We start from the raw sequence: 16,815 nt of genomic DNA, 5'->3' as shown, positions 1-16,815 counted from the left end.
ATTGTGCGAAGCTTGTAAAGTAACTAACAGAAGTGCGCAGGTATGCATGAGATTACAGTATGTATGCAAGTTGTAGCAGACGTGTTGTGATATGTAAAGCTCGTACATGAAATGTGCGTCGGTCCGAAGCTTGTACGGTGAACAAGTATGCATGATCAAGATCGCGTACGTATGTATATACATGTCGAATAATTTGGAGCTCGTACACTTGAACTTGGTGCGTGACAATAATGCACATATCGGGATATCGAGCTTGAGGATGCCGGGAGCTGAGAAAAAAATTAGGGCCTGGAGATGGAATCGACACGGGTGAAGAACTGAGGCGGGAAGAGTAGTCGACCGCTGGATATAGCATAATACGAGGAACAGAACAACGAATCGCTGGTACCCAACTAGTACCTGAGGTTGCCTCCATGTCTCAACTTAGAAAGGAACAGAACTGATGGAAAACATGGGAATCTCACGGGGCAAAGTATTCAATCGCAAAATCATGATGAACGGGTTGTCAAGAAACCCGAGTGGCAGGACCTCTGCACCACCGCCTGCTGGGAGTGAAAGGACGGCGGAAGTTCCGTTACGTGATCTGTAAATATCTGAAACTGTAGCCATAATCCAGTGCAGAAATTAGAGTATTGCTGACTCTAGTCCCGTTCATGGTCTACTTGTAGATATCGAAGGCGATCCTGAACTAGATGAGTATAATGGGGGATGGCGGAATGTTGGCGCAGGAAGCGTTGCGAACCGCCGTTCAAAATTTAAAGAAGCTGATGTGCATGTTTTATTTCACCACTCACATCGACACCATCTCATAGAATTCTTAGCATGCAGGCGCTTGCAGTATATCTTTCACTCGTTCCACTGACAGTAATCATATGCATGATGAGTATAGACCTAAGCTCTGAGCTGAGCACGCAAGTTCTGCTCCAGCGGGCCTCTAGCACGAATAAACTGTACGTAAGCTCCATCCCTGCACGGCAAAGGTGTCAATCAAAAATTCGCCAAACGACCTGAAATGATACGCACTGTAACACTCTCTTATCCTCCTTGAGCTTCATGTAATCCTGACGGTCCACATTCGTGAAACCCCACTTCTTCGAGACAATAATTTTCTGGCGTCCGGGGAACTTGTATCGTGCACGGCGGAGAGCCTCCTGGATAACGGCAGCGTTGGACTCCTTGCAACGGATAGAGAGGATGATCTGGCCGATGTTGACACGGGCGACAGTGCCGTAGGGCTTACCCCAAGCACCACGCATACCAGTCTGAAGCCTACACGAAAAAAAATGTAAGACTCGCACCACGAATTCCGTACGAAGTCACGAACCTATCAGCTCCAGCACAACTCAACATCTTGTTGATGCGGATGACGTGGAATGGGTGCACACGGACACGCATGTGGAACGAATCCTTGCCAGATGTCTTGGTGACGTACTTGTTGGCGCAGATACGGGCTGCTTCGAGCGCCTCGGAACTCAGCTGCTCGTACTCATCAGAGACGAGATGACAGCAGAAGGGGAACTCGTCGACGGATGCACGTTTCCGGCCGAGGTCGAAGATCCTGATCTGCAGAGGGGTGAGGATTTGAGTGACGAGGCGTGGGTGAACGAACTTTGGGATCAGGGACACCACGGTTGTACCGTGACTTGGGGTAGGGCTTGTTCTTGCAGTAACGGTAGCAGCGGGCTGGGCGACGACCCATTGTTGTGATCTGTGATGCAATAGAAGAAGTTGCGATCAGTACCCAGTACCTGGACCAATAGAGTCACATCCAAAGCAATCTGACAACATCCACCCTGACCACTTGAAAATCCACTAATTCGTCCAGTTCGAATTCCACCCAACCAGCCATCCTGAAACAAACATGCGGAGAGTAACACTCACATGTTACACGGGGGTCTTGACGGTGAGTTGAGAGGTGCGTAGGTGGGAGACGAGTCCGTCCGCTAAATCTTAGATAATCAAGCTGACTTTGAACTACATAACTATGACTAACCAGCAGATTGATAATACAAGTTGGTAAACTCGTCACCGAGGTTTGTCACCCAAAGGCAATACCTCTCTAATTTTACACAGCGTGAGTCAATACAGTCAATGGCAATCATACTGTCAGCTTCACTGCGGACTTCAACTCCGTATTTATACCGTACGGAGATATCACGACCCGAAAGAAAACTTGGGGGAGTCAGTTTGTGGCTGGCGGGCAGAGTGACATGCAGTTTTCGCTTGTTGAGCACCCCTCATTGCAAACTCGCGAGCGTCGCCAACAGTAAAGCAGGTTCCAACTGCTTGAGTGTGCTGAATTCTCCTTGTGATCGGTTGAACAGTGACAATCCTCGAGCTTTTCGTCGCTGACGTGGAGTCAGCATGTACAGGTCGCGTCGCAGAGGCATCGAGTAAACTCGGGCCCCGAAGGCCAGGTCAAGGTGAGCTGCAGGTTCGAACCACGCGTGTTCGGGCTGTGCTAGCGCCGCGCGGCGTGCACCACAGTTACTCCGGGTGTATGAAAAACCGCTATACTTACATCGTTTACTAGAGTGCTTCCGTGGACATCACGGTCAGGCCGATTCATATCCATTTAAGGCTTGTCGGAAAACATGGAAAGTAAGATTACGTCTTGATAAATGTTTTGTACTGATCTTCAAATCCTCCGATCGTGCAGGAGATTTCTTCCAAGTACTGCTCCGAGCGTACAAAGTAATTTGTCCGCAGCAAAGGCGAGTGTCGGGTACACAGTCTGTTTAAAGACCTTCACGTCAACCCTACGTTTCCCATCAGTCTGTGTAAACGCTCTCACTCTGCTCTGAGAAGCCGAGACCAGATTCTCAACTCGTGACGCAACGGACATGGGGTCCACATATATATACAGTCGCTATCATCAGCTGTCCTAACATAGGATGTTATCTGAATCCGAGCCTCGAATGCTTTATACGGACGGAACCGCCCCCCAAGAGGACAAGGAGGGCTCAGATACACCGGAAGGATGCCAAGTTGCCAAGGACTCCGACCCTTCCTTACGCCCGCATGAGTTTCCTGAAGGTGGTCTGGCTGCTTGGGCCACGACTTTTGGAGCGTAAGAAGCTCAAACCTGGACGGTAAAGCTGGGCCTTACTTGATCTGCCTAGGTTTCTTGTACAGTTATGCGGATTTGGGTGAGTTAGGTACCACCTGTTGTCGACGAAGAATAGCTCGACTGAAGGTTAAAGTTACACCACTTCATTTGGTGTCTACCAAGGTATTGTTGTACATGAAAGTGAAAATGGAATATTATACTTCTTACCCTTCAGACTTCTATACCCAACATTACCTCACAAACGAGACATCGTCTGCTATATCGTAAGTTTCCAAGTGTGTCTTCATGGCGGGTATGCTCAAGGTCTTACAGATGGATTGGGAGCTTGAACACATTTTTGGTCACCGCTGTGGGCCTGATATCAGGTTCACTATATGACCGGGGATATTTGTGGGTGTAACTTTTTGGAGGTTTTCGAGGATACTCAGCAAGCTTATCTAGCTACCATCTTGTGATTGCTGGATCGCTGCTGCAGAGTTTCTCTCTCTTCATGTTGTCTTTGTCGAAACCTGATCAGTACTATCAGGTACCGTCTCCCAACTTTACGACCCCGGTTTCTGATTAAGTGTAGATATTCCTTGCTCAAGGCATAGGCCTGGGTATCGCATCGGGACTCGTGTATGTCCCGAGCATAGCTGTTGTTTCGCATTATTTCCGAAGGAGACGCACACTGGCTATGACGTTCGTTGCTTCGGGCTCATCGCTGGGTGCTGTCATCCATCCGATTATGCTCAATAACCTTCTGAATGGTCGTCTTGGTTTTGGAAATGGTGTTCGTGCAAGCGCAGGGTTGGTCAGCGTGCTCCTTTTGATAGCATGTCTATGCATGCGAACTCGCCTTGATCCGCCGATAACACCAGCGAACTATATTACGGCAGCTAGAAAATGTATTCGTGATGCACCATTTCTTTTCGCGATAGCAGGGTGAGACCTCAAAACAACTTCTCTCGATTTCTTTCAAATAACTGTCCTGCAGGGGCTTATTTTTCCAGACTGGCTTCTATTACCCGTTGTTCTTCTTTCAACTCGACTCTATCAAGCACGGTCTCAGCATCACCTTCTCGTTTTACTCTGTCGGTACAGCACTATGCAAATGATTCGCCTGCTGACTGTATCACTAGCTAGTGATTTTAAATGTGTCCAATTGTGTGGCACGAGTTACATCAGGGTTCATCGCGACGTTCACGGGAGTCCCAAACTTGATCATAGTTGCAACGATTTCGGGCGGTGTGCTCACTTTGGGCATGATTGGATTGAGTAGCCTGGCCAGCGTCGTTGTACTTGGTGTGATGTATGGCTATTTTGCAGGGCTGTGTAAGTCGTTTCTTTTCCACTAGGGTGAAAAGTTAATGATGGGTTGGATGATGCAGACATTGCGATGATAGCTCCGCTTGTGGCTACTTTAACGCCTGACCTCTCTGAGCTTGGGTGAGCAATAGTTTAGATTCGGAAGTGCAAATCATCTAATTTAGATTATAGCGCGCGGATGGGCATTTGTTTCTTCATCAGTGGTAGGTAACATTAACTATAACTTCTACATTATTTCAAACTTGTATGTGATCGCTGCAGGATTTGGAAGCTTGATTGGTAGGTGCATTTGTGCCATTTCTTGGCTTGTATTCTAATTTTTTTTAAATTGAGGAACACCCATATCTGGTGCTCTACTGACATCAAATTATATCTGGTGGATACCTGCTCTGTTTTCTGGGGTGAGTTGACCGTGACTACTATTTTCTCCAGAATTCATGTTAACTCGATGACAGATGGTTTCAGTTACTGGTGGCATGATGTATATAATCATGCGGTTTATGTTTGTCAGAAGGCAGATCAAGGAAAAAGCATATCACTCAACCCCTTCTATAGCCTAGAGTATGCATGATGCCTTAAGAATATTTATGCGAATTTCGCAGTCCCTCGGTTAGCGTGTCGGCATTTCCCCTTAGGTATTGTCGCATTGTGCTCACCTGCTCACCCAGGGACCCTCTGACCCGTCCAGCAGCTTTTGGGCCTCTCCCGCAGCTCAAAACCGTCGATTTTCGCCGCCTACACCTCCATTAAAAAATGTCGGTTAATAATAAGCTGTTGTCTCCTGGGTTAATAACCCAGTCAATAACTGGCCGGATAGTTTTTCACTGCACCTTTCTTACATGGAGCAAGTACTTCCACCGATACTCGGTACCGAATTTCTGACAAATGCTGAGACGCGATTCAGCGCTAATTTGATCTCTGTGAGGCCTCGCAAGGGAACCACAAGTTAAAATGCCATGCATACTTCCTCCTGGGCTTGAAGGAAACCTTGTAGAATATGTTCAAGGGGGAGAAGGAGGCTGGCTGTCATTCGACCAGAAGCGATTCTATACCAACGCGTTCGTCATCCAGGACGATAAGGTGTGTACTGGCACCATACAGTCCACCCATTCAAGGGGAACACTTCAGCTTCTTAGATCCTTCTCGGTTTGAAGAAACGTGGATTTGGCATCAACAAGTAGGCAAGCTTCTGTGGCTTTGTCACAATCACGAGAGTGATTTTGGAATAATAACAGGTACAATGGGTTTGGTGGCAAGGTGGAACCAGGAGAGACGCTCATCGAAGCTGCGATGCGCGAACTCAAAGTCCTCTAACTTCATTTTTACAAGACAAGTAGCAAATATTGATGTACGATTCAGGAAGAAGCCGGCATCGATGCGCCCCTCGAGCACGCAGGATCATTGCTGTTCATGACGAAAGGCGCTGGATGGGCTTTCCAGATCGAGATATTTTCCGCCCACTCATACTCAGGAACACCTACAGAGTAGGTCCTTTTTGGCTGCGCAACTGCGTTGTTCGCTGAAGGGCCGGACCCCAGGTCAGACGAAATGCGACCGGAGTGGTTTTCATTCGCGTCAACCGCGTCTAACGCAGACGCAAAGGTGCCACCGATCCCGTATGAAACGATGTGGGATAGTGATGTTTACTGGCTGCCCCTCCTGGTGCAAGGGCGGAAGTTTGTTGGCCGGGTTGATTGTGTAACGCAAGACGATGGCGAATTCGCGATGACGAGGCACTGGTTTGGCACTGTTATTTTAGAGAAATCTGCAAGGGCCAGTCACTAAGATGATACTACCAATCCAAAACCAATCTTGATGCTATGCGTTAATTGTGATGTACAACCAGTACTAACTGGGAGAGGGTGGCCATTTCAAGGACCAGCTGATCACCGACGTTCTGGATATCAGGATTTGGGGATGAGGAGCGATCCACGCAACTGAGACAAGAATGAAATTGGGAGATTCACACCCACACACAATCAAGATGCATTAACTATTGTCGACAGGACACCGGAAAAACACGCAAGTTATATGGCTGCTTGGAGACACGAGCTTTAGAGTAACAGCCAAATGTCAGAAATGAATTACAGCTACACGTTACCACGTCTGATAGATCTATATCTCGGCGTTACCTGCTTCATCTAACAGACATCTAAGTTTAATGAAGACATCGCTGCCTGCAAGATCATCAGCAAGTCCGAAACGACCCAAGAATACCTGATCGAGCTCACCCCACCCGTCAAGCGAAAATACATCCAATGAACCACCGAAATATCTACAAATTCAACATGAGGCTAGACAGGTGAAAAATGAAGGGGAACACACTTTGCGTATAATCGACTCAGAGGGAGTCCGTACCCTAAACCTGCAATTGTTCCAAGGCCTACCTGGATACCCTTCTCTGTAATCTCGCCAAAAAGGTTCCCGCCTTCCCCTGCACTGCCACTCCCTATGGCAGCGCTCCCGCCAATATGCTGGGCAGCGTACGGGCCACCATCTCCATTCTGGTCATCGGCATGCCCTGCGGTAGTGAAAGCGTATGAGAATATACGAGCCATGTTGGACGGTGAGACGCCACCACCCTGGTCGCGAATTCGAATCGATAGGAATGGGTGGGATGGAGTGGGGGGTGAGATGGTGATTTGTACGGGTGGTAGCGGACGGGATGAAACGAGGTCATGGAGCTTGTGGTGGTGCTCTACGGTCGCGCGGAACGCGTTCTTGAGCATTTCGGTGAGGATATATTCAAGGTGCACAGGGACATAGCTGGGTGGTGGAGAATTATACTGATGGGTTTGTGCTATAGATAATATGAACTTACGCGAACACAGCTTCTGGACAGCCATCTATCGTAATGGAAGGGCTTGCACCGAGGGTCGCCTCGCATAGTTCGCTGACGAATGTGCCACACATGCGGACCATGGCCGCGGGGGAGCACTTGGGATCAATGACACCATTGTGCATGAGCACACCAGCCTCTGCAGCGCCGGGATCCTCCGTAGCAAGTGCGTGTGAGAGCGCGATATGTTGTTCAGCAATCAGGCGTACAGAAATGCGGGATCTGATAGCACCATCGAGGAAGTTGGATATTTGAGTCGGTGACATGTATCGCGAGCACTCTTGGAATCTAAGAGTTATTGGAGTCAGCTTAATCGGTCGAGACACAAGTACTAGCGCACCCCTTGGCCATGGTTGGTATATCGTTTCTATGTCTCTGCACGAGTATATCTAGTTCATCGACAAATTTTTTGTTGTCCTCAAGTGTGCGCACTTCGGGATAAGTGGCGAGTACATTGAAGCTGTCTCTGTGACCGTTGAGAGTTCGTGCAACATATGGATTAGTGCCGACAATGAATGGCAAGGCCTCGAGGGCGTGGACGCGCTGGGCCATGCGTCTTGGTATCTCAGAGAGCACGTAGGTTACTGAGCGCAGCACAGATGCAGGTGTTAAAGGGTTCCCAAAGGACACGAGTGTTGAGAGCGTTAAAGGAAGTGGTGGATGTGCTGCGAATGAGTCTAGAAGTCGAGCAGCTTCAGCAGACGGTGGCGACGGTGCACGACGAACATGGTACCGTCGCCGTTGGATGGTACGCGCTGCGAGGGCACCCACTCGAAGGCTGATCATCATTGTGCTGGACGGACGGAACTAGCTTCTCCACGGACCACGGCTCCCCTGAGTAGCAGTTCCTTTATATGGGATAGAGAAAGATTCACATATGCAAGCTTGATCAATGGTAAGCGCGCTACATACTAGAGTAGTACTGTGCGAATTTTCCTTTACTAACCGTTTGATCAGCGTTAGCAAGTTTATGCTAAGTTACATGTTGTTCGCTTCACACACTCATAGTCATACAGCAACGTCGACGAATGACACACGGAAACAAACTTTTAGGGATGAAACAGTCTTTGTAGATGTAACTGGTTGTTGTTGCGTGCGGAATGCCAGAGAATACTGTCAAAGGATGTTGTGTTGCGGACAGACCGAGCGTCACAGGATGCCACCTGAGCGTCTCTCTACGCAGGGCAACGCTGGCCTATCATCGAAGTCTGGGACTTTGTGTTTGCAAACGATTCGATCAATCTCCGCTTGCATTTTAGCTTGTGCCCCGGGGTGGAGAACCATTGCAAGAAGGAAGACAAGTAAAGTGGAAAAAGTCTGAGTCGAAGACAAACAGAAAACCTCATCTTGTTCAAAGTATCAGCCGCCGGGCATGGTGCAATGTCGCCCGTAGACTGCGCGGGCTCGTCTGTTTTTTGTGGCTCTATTGACCGGGTGACGCACCATTCTCTCTATGACACGTTGGAAGTGTATCTCCCGTATGTCATGGCCTGCCCGGATGCATTTGACTGATGATCGCTTGAATATAGCACCAGGAAACCAGCCAGGTAGCCGTCAAACTAGAAGAATCACTAAGGTTTAACTCCAAGCCCTCACTGCATGTCCAAACATACGGAGAGAGAATATTTCCATTAACGCCGTCAGACCTCGCTAAACCTCCGACCACCAAATCCTTGTACCTTGTGATGGCGTCGACGACGTGGTCGTCCTTTGCTTCAGGCTCGTAATCGTATACAATTGGGAGAACGAATAAGACAACAAACCTGATAAACATCAGCTTCAGCATGAGACGAGAAGGATGTGTCGCGACTGACATTAGAAAATGACTTGCATAATTGCCAAGTTCTTGCAAAAGACTGATTAACATCATGTGTGCAGAACGGAGTTGCACAGCGTGATAAGTGGGTATTTCAGCTTGACAGAATGCCTGATGCAAAATTAGTCAGTGAAGGCGCCACCTGCCGAGCAATAGACACCCAACGACATGCATTAAATAAACCTCTACCTGTCTCCGTGTGGCATGAATACCACGTTGAAGTCCACAACGAAGCTGACGATATCTTCGTGATCGATGTGGGATAACATTTCAAGGTGTAACTCACGGTTCGTAAAATATTTTCGACAATAGCTTAATACAGCTATCGCCAAGACTGACATAGCCAAAGTCCAGGTCCATCATCGAAGTATCGTCTTGTTGCTCATTGAGTCCTTAAAGGAAGAGGATGCGTTGAAGTCTAGGTCGTCCAGCATATGTCACACCAGGCTAAAGCGAGCCAAACAAACGATCTGATCTAGGCTGTTGAAGCATCAAAGCCACACCAAATATTTGAGCACTGGACGATAAGGAACTGATTGCATGTGAACGGCCCAAATTTTGCATGCAATAATCTGAAGTGCATACCAGAAATAGTTCCTCGGCATGCTCTGGGCACTCGAAAGAGCCTTCAAGCAGGAGGTCTCCTAGTGCATACCACATCAGGCGGAGTCACACAAAGTGATACGGGATGACACGTCCCAACCCCACTGTGTATGTGGATCCTATCCTATAAGAAGCAGAAGTAACATGAACTGCATACCAGAAATGGTTTCCTCGAGGTTGATGCTACGCCGATTCCACTCGGATGAAATTCTAACTACCAGCATGGCATGATATCTTGGTCATGAATATCTAATGCACAGACCTTACGGAGCGATACTCAATCTGCGCAAGGATATATCTAGAAAGAGCGCAAGCAATTAGTAAAGGATCTTGAGAGATATTACACTCGCCGTCGCGGGGCATCATGCTGCATGGTATTTGTAGCCCATCCCTGGCTTGCAGATCGCGATGAAAACCTGATAGCTTTGCTGATAAATCCCTATAGTATGAGTCAATACTAAAGAGAACTGTCGAGACTTTGGTCGAGACTCAAGTGTGTGCTCAGTGCTGAGTCCTGGTTACATAACCGAATGCTCAAGCAGTCCATAAATGCGTGATTTGGGAGAATGATACATGCAAAACAATGCGAGCCTAGAGTCAAACAGTCTAGTTGTACACTTGATATAGAGGTCTGCGGAGGCAAATTATGATGAGATTTGTTCGGGCAAGATATGAACAATGGCTTACGTTGACGAGAATTTCGTCCCTTGCCGCACGACCTTCTCCACAGCGTCAAGGAAGTCGCGCTCCGTAGCAACCTTCCGCCGCGCACGAATTGCAAACATGCCAGCCTGGACAGGATATAATCGCAACATGTCTGGTACCGGAGAAGGCTATTTCTCACCTCAGTTGCAACTGACCGAAGCTCAGCACCCGTCGTATTGGGACATAATCGAGCAATAAGGTCGAATCGGATGTCGCGTTCGACGCTCATACTAAAGAGGGGTCATCAGCTAGACTGATCAGTGTGGGCACTTGAGCCTCTCACCTCCGAGCATGAATCTTAAGTATATGAGCCCTGCCCTCGTTATCAGGCAACGAGAACTCTACCCGCCGATCAAGTCGACCGGGACGCAATAATGCAGGGTCAAGAGTATCTGGGCGATTTGTGGCCATGAGTACCTTGATATTCCCTCGGGGGTCGAATCCATCCAACTGGTTAATTAGCTCCAACATTGTCCGCTGCACCTCATTGTCACCTCCGGCGCCATCATCAAATCGCGCCCCACCGATAGCGTCGACCTCGTCGAAGAAGATAATACAGGCCTTCTTTGAGCGTGCCATCTCAAACAACTCGCGCACCATTCGCGCACCCTCGCCGACATACTTTTGTACAAGCTCGGAGCCAATGACGCGGATGAAAGTGGCATCTGTACGATTGGCGACTGCCCGTGCACAAAGGGTTTTTCCGGTTCCTGGCGGCCCAAAGAGAAGAACCCCCTTTGGGGGATCAATACCTAGCTTGACGAAGCGTTCGGGCTTGAACGGTGTCAGTTGCTCAGCATGACTAAGTATATGAACAACCCACTGATAGTAGCGGCGTCTCAACGACTTCACGCAGCTTCTCGATTTGCTCTTTGCATCCACCAACGTCCGAATACGTTACGTCGGGCTTCTCCTCAACCTGCATCATCGTCACCGAAGCATCGATCTTGGGTGGTAGTGGGATCTGAATTTGGTATTTATTCCGGTCCACACTGTTGAAATATTAGTACGTCGCCGGTTTGCACAAGGAATTCTACACACCCCACACGCATACCCTCTTCAATATCTGTCGGTGCGACTCGATCACCAAGACCAACAACAAATTTAGCTATCTGTTTGATGTTGATGACATATTTGTCTTGCTCGTCAGCCCCCTTCTGGCCTTGAGCGGCACCGACGGGATTGACGGCGCGTGCAGCCTCGGCTTTCTTGGGGTCGACAGGAATGATTTTAGTACACCGTGCAACCTGCAATGGATGAGCTCCCATGCGTTGTCGGTCGACAGGAAGATCCCAGAGATTCGGCGGAGCTAGGCCTGTGTCGGACTCCTTCACGCCTACATTGGAATGAGTCTATGAACAGCGCGGAGAGGATTGTGCGCACCAAGCTTCTCATCTATCCGCTTCTGCACTTCTTTGATGTCATGTTCTGTCTTCTTCAACTTTGCGGCGTATGCGCCTTGGCCCTGCGAGAAATACGTTGGTAGGTGGACGGAGCATTCGGACATTGTACTTACATAGGTTTTGAGGATTTGAATGTCGCTAGTAGTAAGAGCTGAAAGGTGTTAGGGCGTGATACATGCGGGGAATGCGAGCAAAACACCTTGAATCTTCTCCTCCTTGTCGTCGGCCTTCTTCTCGTCTGCAAGAAATCAGTGACAGCACAAGAGATTTGTCAAGCTGTACATACATTTCTCCCAATCACTGCATGAACGTCGTTAGCATCAAATAGAATGAGCATGCTAAACGGACTTACGCTTTTGGAGGCATCGTGTCAGACGGTGAAAGAAGTGTTCCGGACGACGGAGAGAACGATGAGCAAGACAGACTGCTTATGCTATGGGACGCGTCACTGCGGTAACGCGCCTCGGTAAAAACCGATGATATTCACACTCCGCTTTGGGCGTGCTGCCCGGAGCTCGATAGTCAGTACTCAGAGCTTGTCATTGTGTATACGATGGCGGGCGCTCTCCAGAACGCAAAGCGCGACCTCCCAAAAATCCAATATGAAGACCGCGAATCTCGCTTTGGACACGTGTATGGCGTTTCAGGGCCTGTCGTGATCGCAGAGAACATGACTGGAGCTGCTATGTACGAGCTTGTTCGCGTCGGCCACGACGAGCTCGTCGGAGGTGAGCAGCCTTAGTACTGGAACGAAGTGAGACTCACGAGGCGTAGAGGTCATCCGAATAGAGGCAGATAAAGTAACGATTCAGGTTTATGAGGAGACGTCTGGTGTGACCGTCGGCGATCCTGTCCTAAGGACAGGCAAACCCCTTAGTGTTGAGTTGGGTCCAGGTGGGTTACTCAAATAATGTGGCATGCATTGTGGTTTCTCAGCTCTTCACAGGTCTGATGGGTAACATCGTCGATGGCATTCAGAGACCACTCCGAGTAAGCCCCACACTTCAGTCGCGTAGATACCTTCTTATTTAATGGGATACAGTCCATCCAAGAACTATCCAAATCAATCTACATTCCTCGCGGTATCAACACAGAGGCGCTGGATCGCTCAATATCCTGGGACTTCACCCCTGCTGCATACAAGGTGATTCGATATTGATCGGGCATTGGTGATATACTGATATGTATCAGGTCGGCGACCACATATCAGGGGGTGATATCTTCGGCGGTGTCTATGAGAACTCGCTCGTCGACAACCACAAGATCATGCTTCCTCCCCGTGCTCTCGGTACAATCACTCACATCGCGGAAAAGGGAAGCTATACAGTCGATGTACGTCCGCAGCACAACTACATTCATATGTTCTCTTTATGATTTTCTTCATCAGGACATCGTATTAGAGACCGAATTCGAGGGTCGGACAACAAAGCACGCCATGATGCAGCTATGGCCAGTCCGTGCACCTCGACCCGTTGCCGAGAAACAAACCGCCGATTTCCCCCTGTTGACTGGTCAGCGTATCTTGGACGCTCTTTTCCCGTGCGTATGTCTCAATATCATTCATTCATGCCTGACAGGCGCATAGATGCGTGCAAGGTGGCACTACTGCTATCCCCGGTGCTTTCGGTTGTGGCAAGACCGTCATCTCGCAAGCGCTTTCCAAGTTCTCGAATAGTGATATCATCATTTACGTCGGATGTGGTGAGCGCGGAAATGAGGTGCGTTATTGAAGACGTCTCAAGTTGCTTCATTCCTCATATACCATTTCTAGATGGCTGAAGTGTTGATGGAGGTGATATCACTTCCTTTCGAACAGAGACACGCGCTGACATTCTATAGTTCCCCGAACTTACAATGGAGATTGGCTCGCGCCAAGAACCTATTATGAAGCGTACCACACTCGTTGCTAATACTTCCAATATGCCAGTCGCAGCTCGCGAGGCCTCCATTTACACCGGCATCACACTCTCGGAATACTTCCGGGACCAGGGTTCGAATGTGGCAATGATGGCAGATTCAACGTCGCGTTGGGCTGAGGCGCTACGTGAAATTTCGGGTCGTCTGGCTGAGATGCCGGCTGATTCAGGTTATCCTGCCTACCTGGGGACCAAGCTGGCGAGCTTTTACGAGCGCGCCGGGAAAGTCAAGTGTTTGGGTAGCCCAGCGCGGCAAGGAACAGTGTCGATTGTTGGGGCGTAGGTAGGAATTACTTCTGTGTTGACATCATCCTGACCACATTTTAGTGTGTCCCCGCCTGGTGGTGACTTCTCGGATCCCGTAACATCCGCCACACTTAGTATCGTGCAGGTCTTTTGGGGTCTTGACAAGAAGCTTGCGCAGCGCAAGCATTTCCCGTCGGTCAACTGGAATTTGTCGTACTCCAAGTACACGAAAGTGCTTGAGCCTTATTATGAGTCTAACTCACAAGGCTTCGTGTCCCTACGCATGAAGACGAAGGAGATTCTGCAGAAGGAGGAAGATCTTGCTGAGATCGTGCAACTTGTCGGTAAAAGCGCGCTGGGAGAATCGGACAAGATTACGCTGGAGGTCGCGCGGATGCTCAAGGACGACTTCCTGCAGCAAAACGGCATGAGCGAGTACGATCGCTACTGTCCGTTCTACAAGACTGCAGGAATGTTGAAGAATTTCGTTGCGTTCCACGATTCAGCGCTAAGGGCAGTAGCACAAGGCGATCTGACATTCGCGAAAATCAAGGATACCGCGAGTGACCTCATGTTTAAGCTCTCACAAATGAAATTTGAGGTACGTGTCTGTCATTGTCTTGTCATTGTTTTTGCTCCATCAAGTTTCTCTGTCAGTCTCCCTCGCAAGGACAGGAGCATATCATGCAGAAGCTGGACGGACTGCACACGGAAATCCAGGACAAATTCCGCCAGATGGTAGAGTAGAACGAGCATGCTCGCGATCGGACGTTGCCATAACCCTTTGTAGCTCATAGCGTAATACCAGTTGTCACTCTGCACTGCAGCGCGTACCATGTAGATATGCGGGAACAATGTTCCTGCTGCATCAGGTCTCGTTTTCAAGGATCATTGCGTTTATTACACAAACGACGCAATGTGCATGATGCGGGCTTGCGCCACTACCCGTCATGCGCAGTTGATCGGCCAGCGTTCGTGCTGCGGAGAGCATTAGGGGTTATATAAGACCCTTAGCCCCTCTTGTTCGCACCTTTATTCTCCATCATTGGTCCGCGCTACCTATGAGAATTCATACTCTTGTGCCGCTGCTCTGTGTTGGAAGTGCGTATGCTCTTCCTACGCTACCCTGGCTTGCGCAATTCCCCGTTGGGGGATTAGTTCGCTGCTGGGGCTTGTTTGCGCCCCTTTCGGAGGACAGGACAGTTTACCAGGTTTTGAAAGACGACGACAGGTTACCCACAATAATAATCAGGCCTGACGCATTCTAACAGCCTAGCAGGTACTCGCGTTTAGTCAAAGCCATCGACTTGAGCGACAGGGTCGTTGACCTACTGGACGACCCTGCGGCCAGGTAAGTGCTACTCACCTATCACCCGTCTCCTTGACGTCATCCGTCTCCAGCATCACATTTTTTGCGGTTCCAAACTCAGGTATCCCACACCGTCAGCCCTCGCACGGGGATGACGACGACGACGACGGTTATCAGTTCAGCTCCACATCTTTCGCGCCTAAACGTGGGGATGAGCGTGACATCGCTCATGACCTTGGCCACCTCGTCCTTCAGGTTGAGGAACTTGATGACGTACCCGATTCTCGTGACAAGGACCATCGTAAGGAGGCACTTGGCCGCATCATTCGCGGCATCCTCGCGTATCACACATTGCCTGAGAAGCTGGATTCTGCTGCGCTTGTTCAAAATTCTACCTATGCAACGAATTTGACGTTGAAGGATGGGAGCATGGACCATCAGCCACTGCGCTTGAGCGTTCAGAGCACGGTTGTTCCCCCTCGTCTCAGGATTAACACTGTGGTAGATGTTATAAGACGTGACACTGAAGCTAGCAATGGTGAGCTGGATTTGATACTGTGCCAGGGGCGCATGCTTACGACGGTACAGGTGTAATCCACACCATCAATATTCCACTTCTGCCCCCCCCTTCTTTGTTCAGCGAGATGTTCCTTTTTCCCGAAGTCTTCTCATATGTGGTAAGTTTGTAATCATGTACCTTTTTTCTCCTCTATTATATTTACCGTTGTGTAGACGTCCGCTATTCAGCGTGTGGACCTAACTAGTGCACTTGATCGTTGGTGGACCTCTGGCAAAGATGGTGGTCACGGATCATTCGTTGGCGCAGAAATCACCACTTTCTTTGCCCCCACATCAGGAGCATTCCAGCGTCTTCCCAACAAATTAAGACTTTTCTTGTTCTCGCCCTTTGGCGCAAAAGCACTCAAGAAGCTTCTGGAGTATCATGTCGTGCCTCACGTCGTGCTACACACAGGCGAGTATTCCCAGAAAATTATCTTATCGTGGATCTAATTGTGTCTGTCCACAGATTATGTGCACGATGCCACTTCTTACACTGACTTCGTTGATGACTGGAAGGCTGGTCCCCCCGTAGACCCTCCCGGAAATCCTGTATACGCTTACAACCTCACCCTTCCTACCCTGTTGGAGAACCACAGCTTGAATGTCCAGGTTGCGCGCTATAAAGCGAAGATTCCTCTTCCTGGTCCTGCCCGCTACTTCACCAGGTTTACAGTCAATGGGCGTGGCGTTGGACCGTACGACATTCCTGCCCGGAACGGCGCTTTGCATGTTATTACGACGTTGCTCGATCCTCGTGGCCACCACAAAGACCTCCATAACTACTATGGGCATGAACCAGTTGACCTTGACTGGGAGGATTGGGAGGAGTGGCTGCCACAATGGGCTATGCAAGATTAAATTGTTGTTTCAGTGCGCGGGTGCAAGTCAATGGGACATGCGGTGTGATTGATATTTCGTTCATTTTCAAACCAGACTACAACTGTAATTTACGTGCTGTAACTGATTTCTGAGTTGATCTTGCTCCAATGCTACATATTTATTAAAATCTTGTTGGGCGATGTTTCGTACGCAGGTGTCA

At 49.1% G+C, this 16,815-nt stretch overlaps 6 protein-coding genes across 6 annotated transcripts; 4 read left to right on the top strand and 2 right to left on the bottom strand.

The window, feature by feature from the left end:
- Positions 1 to 891: 891 nt before the first annotated feature.
- On the bottom strand, positions 892 to 1,699 carry DEU56DRAFT_729635 (60S ribosomal protein L10; the record flags this gene model as incomplete). The annotated part of the gene is made up of 4 exons (XM_041348109.1): positions 892 to 967; positions 1,024 to 1,269; positions 1,325 to 1,563; positions 1,610 to 1,699. The coding sequence occupies 4 exons, from the start codon at positions 1,697 to 1,699 to the stop codon at positions 892 to 894; spliced, it is 651 nt and encodes a 216-aa protein (XP_041212459.1).
- Positions 1,700 to 2,918: 1,219 nt separating this feature from the next.
- DEU56DRAFT_729379 (major facilitator superfamily domain-containing protein) lies at positions 2,919 to 4,788 on the top strand (the record flags this gene model as incomplete). Its single annotated transcript, XM_041348097.1, has 13 exons — positions 2,919 to 3,070; positions 3,123 to 3,149; positions 3,204 to 3,232; positions 3,285 to 3,333; positions 3,383 to 3,460; positions 3,512 to 3,596; positions 3,642 to 3,994; positions 4,047 to 4,143; positions 4,192 to 4,384; positions 4,441 to 4,498; positions 4,550 to 4,581; positions 4,640 to 4,657; positions 4,712 to 4,788. The coding sequence occupies 13 exons, from the start codon at positions 2,919 to 2,921 to the stop codon at positions 4,786 to 4,788; spliced, it is 1,248 nt and encodes a 415-aa protein (XP_041212458.1).
- Positions 4,789 to 4,996: 208 nt separating this feature from the next.
- DEU56DRAFT_57890 (NUDIX hydrolase domain-like protein) lies at positions 4,997 to 6,183 on the top strand. Its single transcript, XM_041346914.1, has 5 exons — positions 4,997 to 5,458; positions 5,515 to 5,555; positions 5,614 to 5,683; positions 5,738 to 5,862; positions 5,917 to 6,183. The coding sequence occupies exons 1-5, from the start codon at positions 5,330 to 5,332 to the stop codon at positions 6,161 to 6,163; spliced, it is 612 nt and encodes a 203-aa protein (XP_041212457.1). The 5' UTR covers positions 4,997 to 5,329; the 3' UTR covers positions 6,164 to 6,183.
- A 133-nt stretch (positions 6,184 to 6,316) lies between these two features.
- DEU56DRAFT_881307 (uncharacterized protein) lies at positions 6,317 to 12,285 on the bottom strand. The gene is made up of 15 exons (XM_041356101.1): positions 12,097 to 12,285; positions 12,031 to 12,044; positions 11,944 to 11,982; positions 11,858 to 11,895; positions 11,725 to 11,806; positions 11,383 to 11,677; positions 11,165 to 11,333; positions 10,625 to 11,115; positions 10,481 to 10,571; positions 10,324 to 10,427; positions 9,028 to 9,073; positions 7,558 to 8,024; positions 7,200 to 7,505; positions 6,704 to 7,144; positions 6,317 to 6,653 (listed from the first exon to the last, which is right to left on the bottom strand). Exons 1-15 carry the CDS (start codon positions 12,108 to 12,110, stop codon positions 6,494 to 6,496), a joined length of 2,757 nt encoding a protein of 918 aa, XP_041212456.1. The 5' UTR covers positions 12,111 to 12,285; the 3' UTR covers positions 6,317 to 6,493.
- DEU56DRAFT_57605 (ATP synthase alpha/beta family, nucleotide-binding domain-containing protein) lies at positions 12,245 to 14,896 on the top strand. Its single transcript, XM_041346899.1, has 11 exons — positions 12,245 to 12,472; positions 12,519 to 12,638; positions 12,691 to 12,734; positions 12,787 to 12,888; positions 12,936 to 13,076; positions 13,132 to 13,283; positions 13,330 to 13,462; positions 13,516 to 13,536; positions 13,584 to 13,939; positions 13,988 to 14,507; positions 14,564 to 14,896. The coding sequence occupies exons 1-11, from the start codon at positions 12,298 to 12,300 to the stop codon at positions 14,651 to 14,653; spliced, it is 1,854 nt and encodes a 617-aa protein (XP_041212455.1). The 5' UTR covers positions 12,245 to 12,297; the 3' UTR covers positions 14,654 to 14,896.
- A 1-nt stretch (position 14,897) lies between these two features.
- DEU56DRAFT_57606 (FAS1 domain-containing protein) lies at positions 14,898 to 16,782 on the top strand. The gene is made up of 6 exons (XM_041346900.1): positions 14,898 to 15,137; positions 15,186 to 15,257; positions 15,308 to 15,753; positions 15,804 to 15,892; positions 15,948 to 16,188; positions 16,243 to 16,782. Exons 1-6 carry the CDS (start codon positions 14,968 to 14,970, stop codon positions 16,632 to 16,634), a joined length of 1,410 nt encoding a protein of 469 aa, XP_041212454.1. The 5' UTR covers positions 14,898 to 14,967; the 3' UTR covers positions 16,635 to 16,782.
- Positions 16,783 to 16,815: the final 33 nt, after the last annotated feature.

Source organism: Suillus clintonianus (assembly GCF_016758775.1).
Source record: "Suillus clintonianus strain FC179 chromosome Unknown DEU56scaffold_11, whole genome shotgun sequence".
In the NCBI taxonomy this organism is placed as follows: Eukaryota; Fungi; Basidiomycota; class Agaricomycetes; order Boletales; family Suillaceae; genus Suillus; species Suillus clintonianus.
Note: the sequence above shows the minus strand (reverse complement) of the source record. Positions and strands in the feature narration are given on the sequence as shown.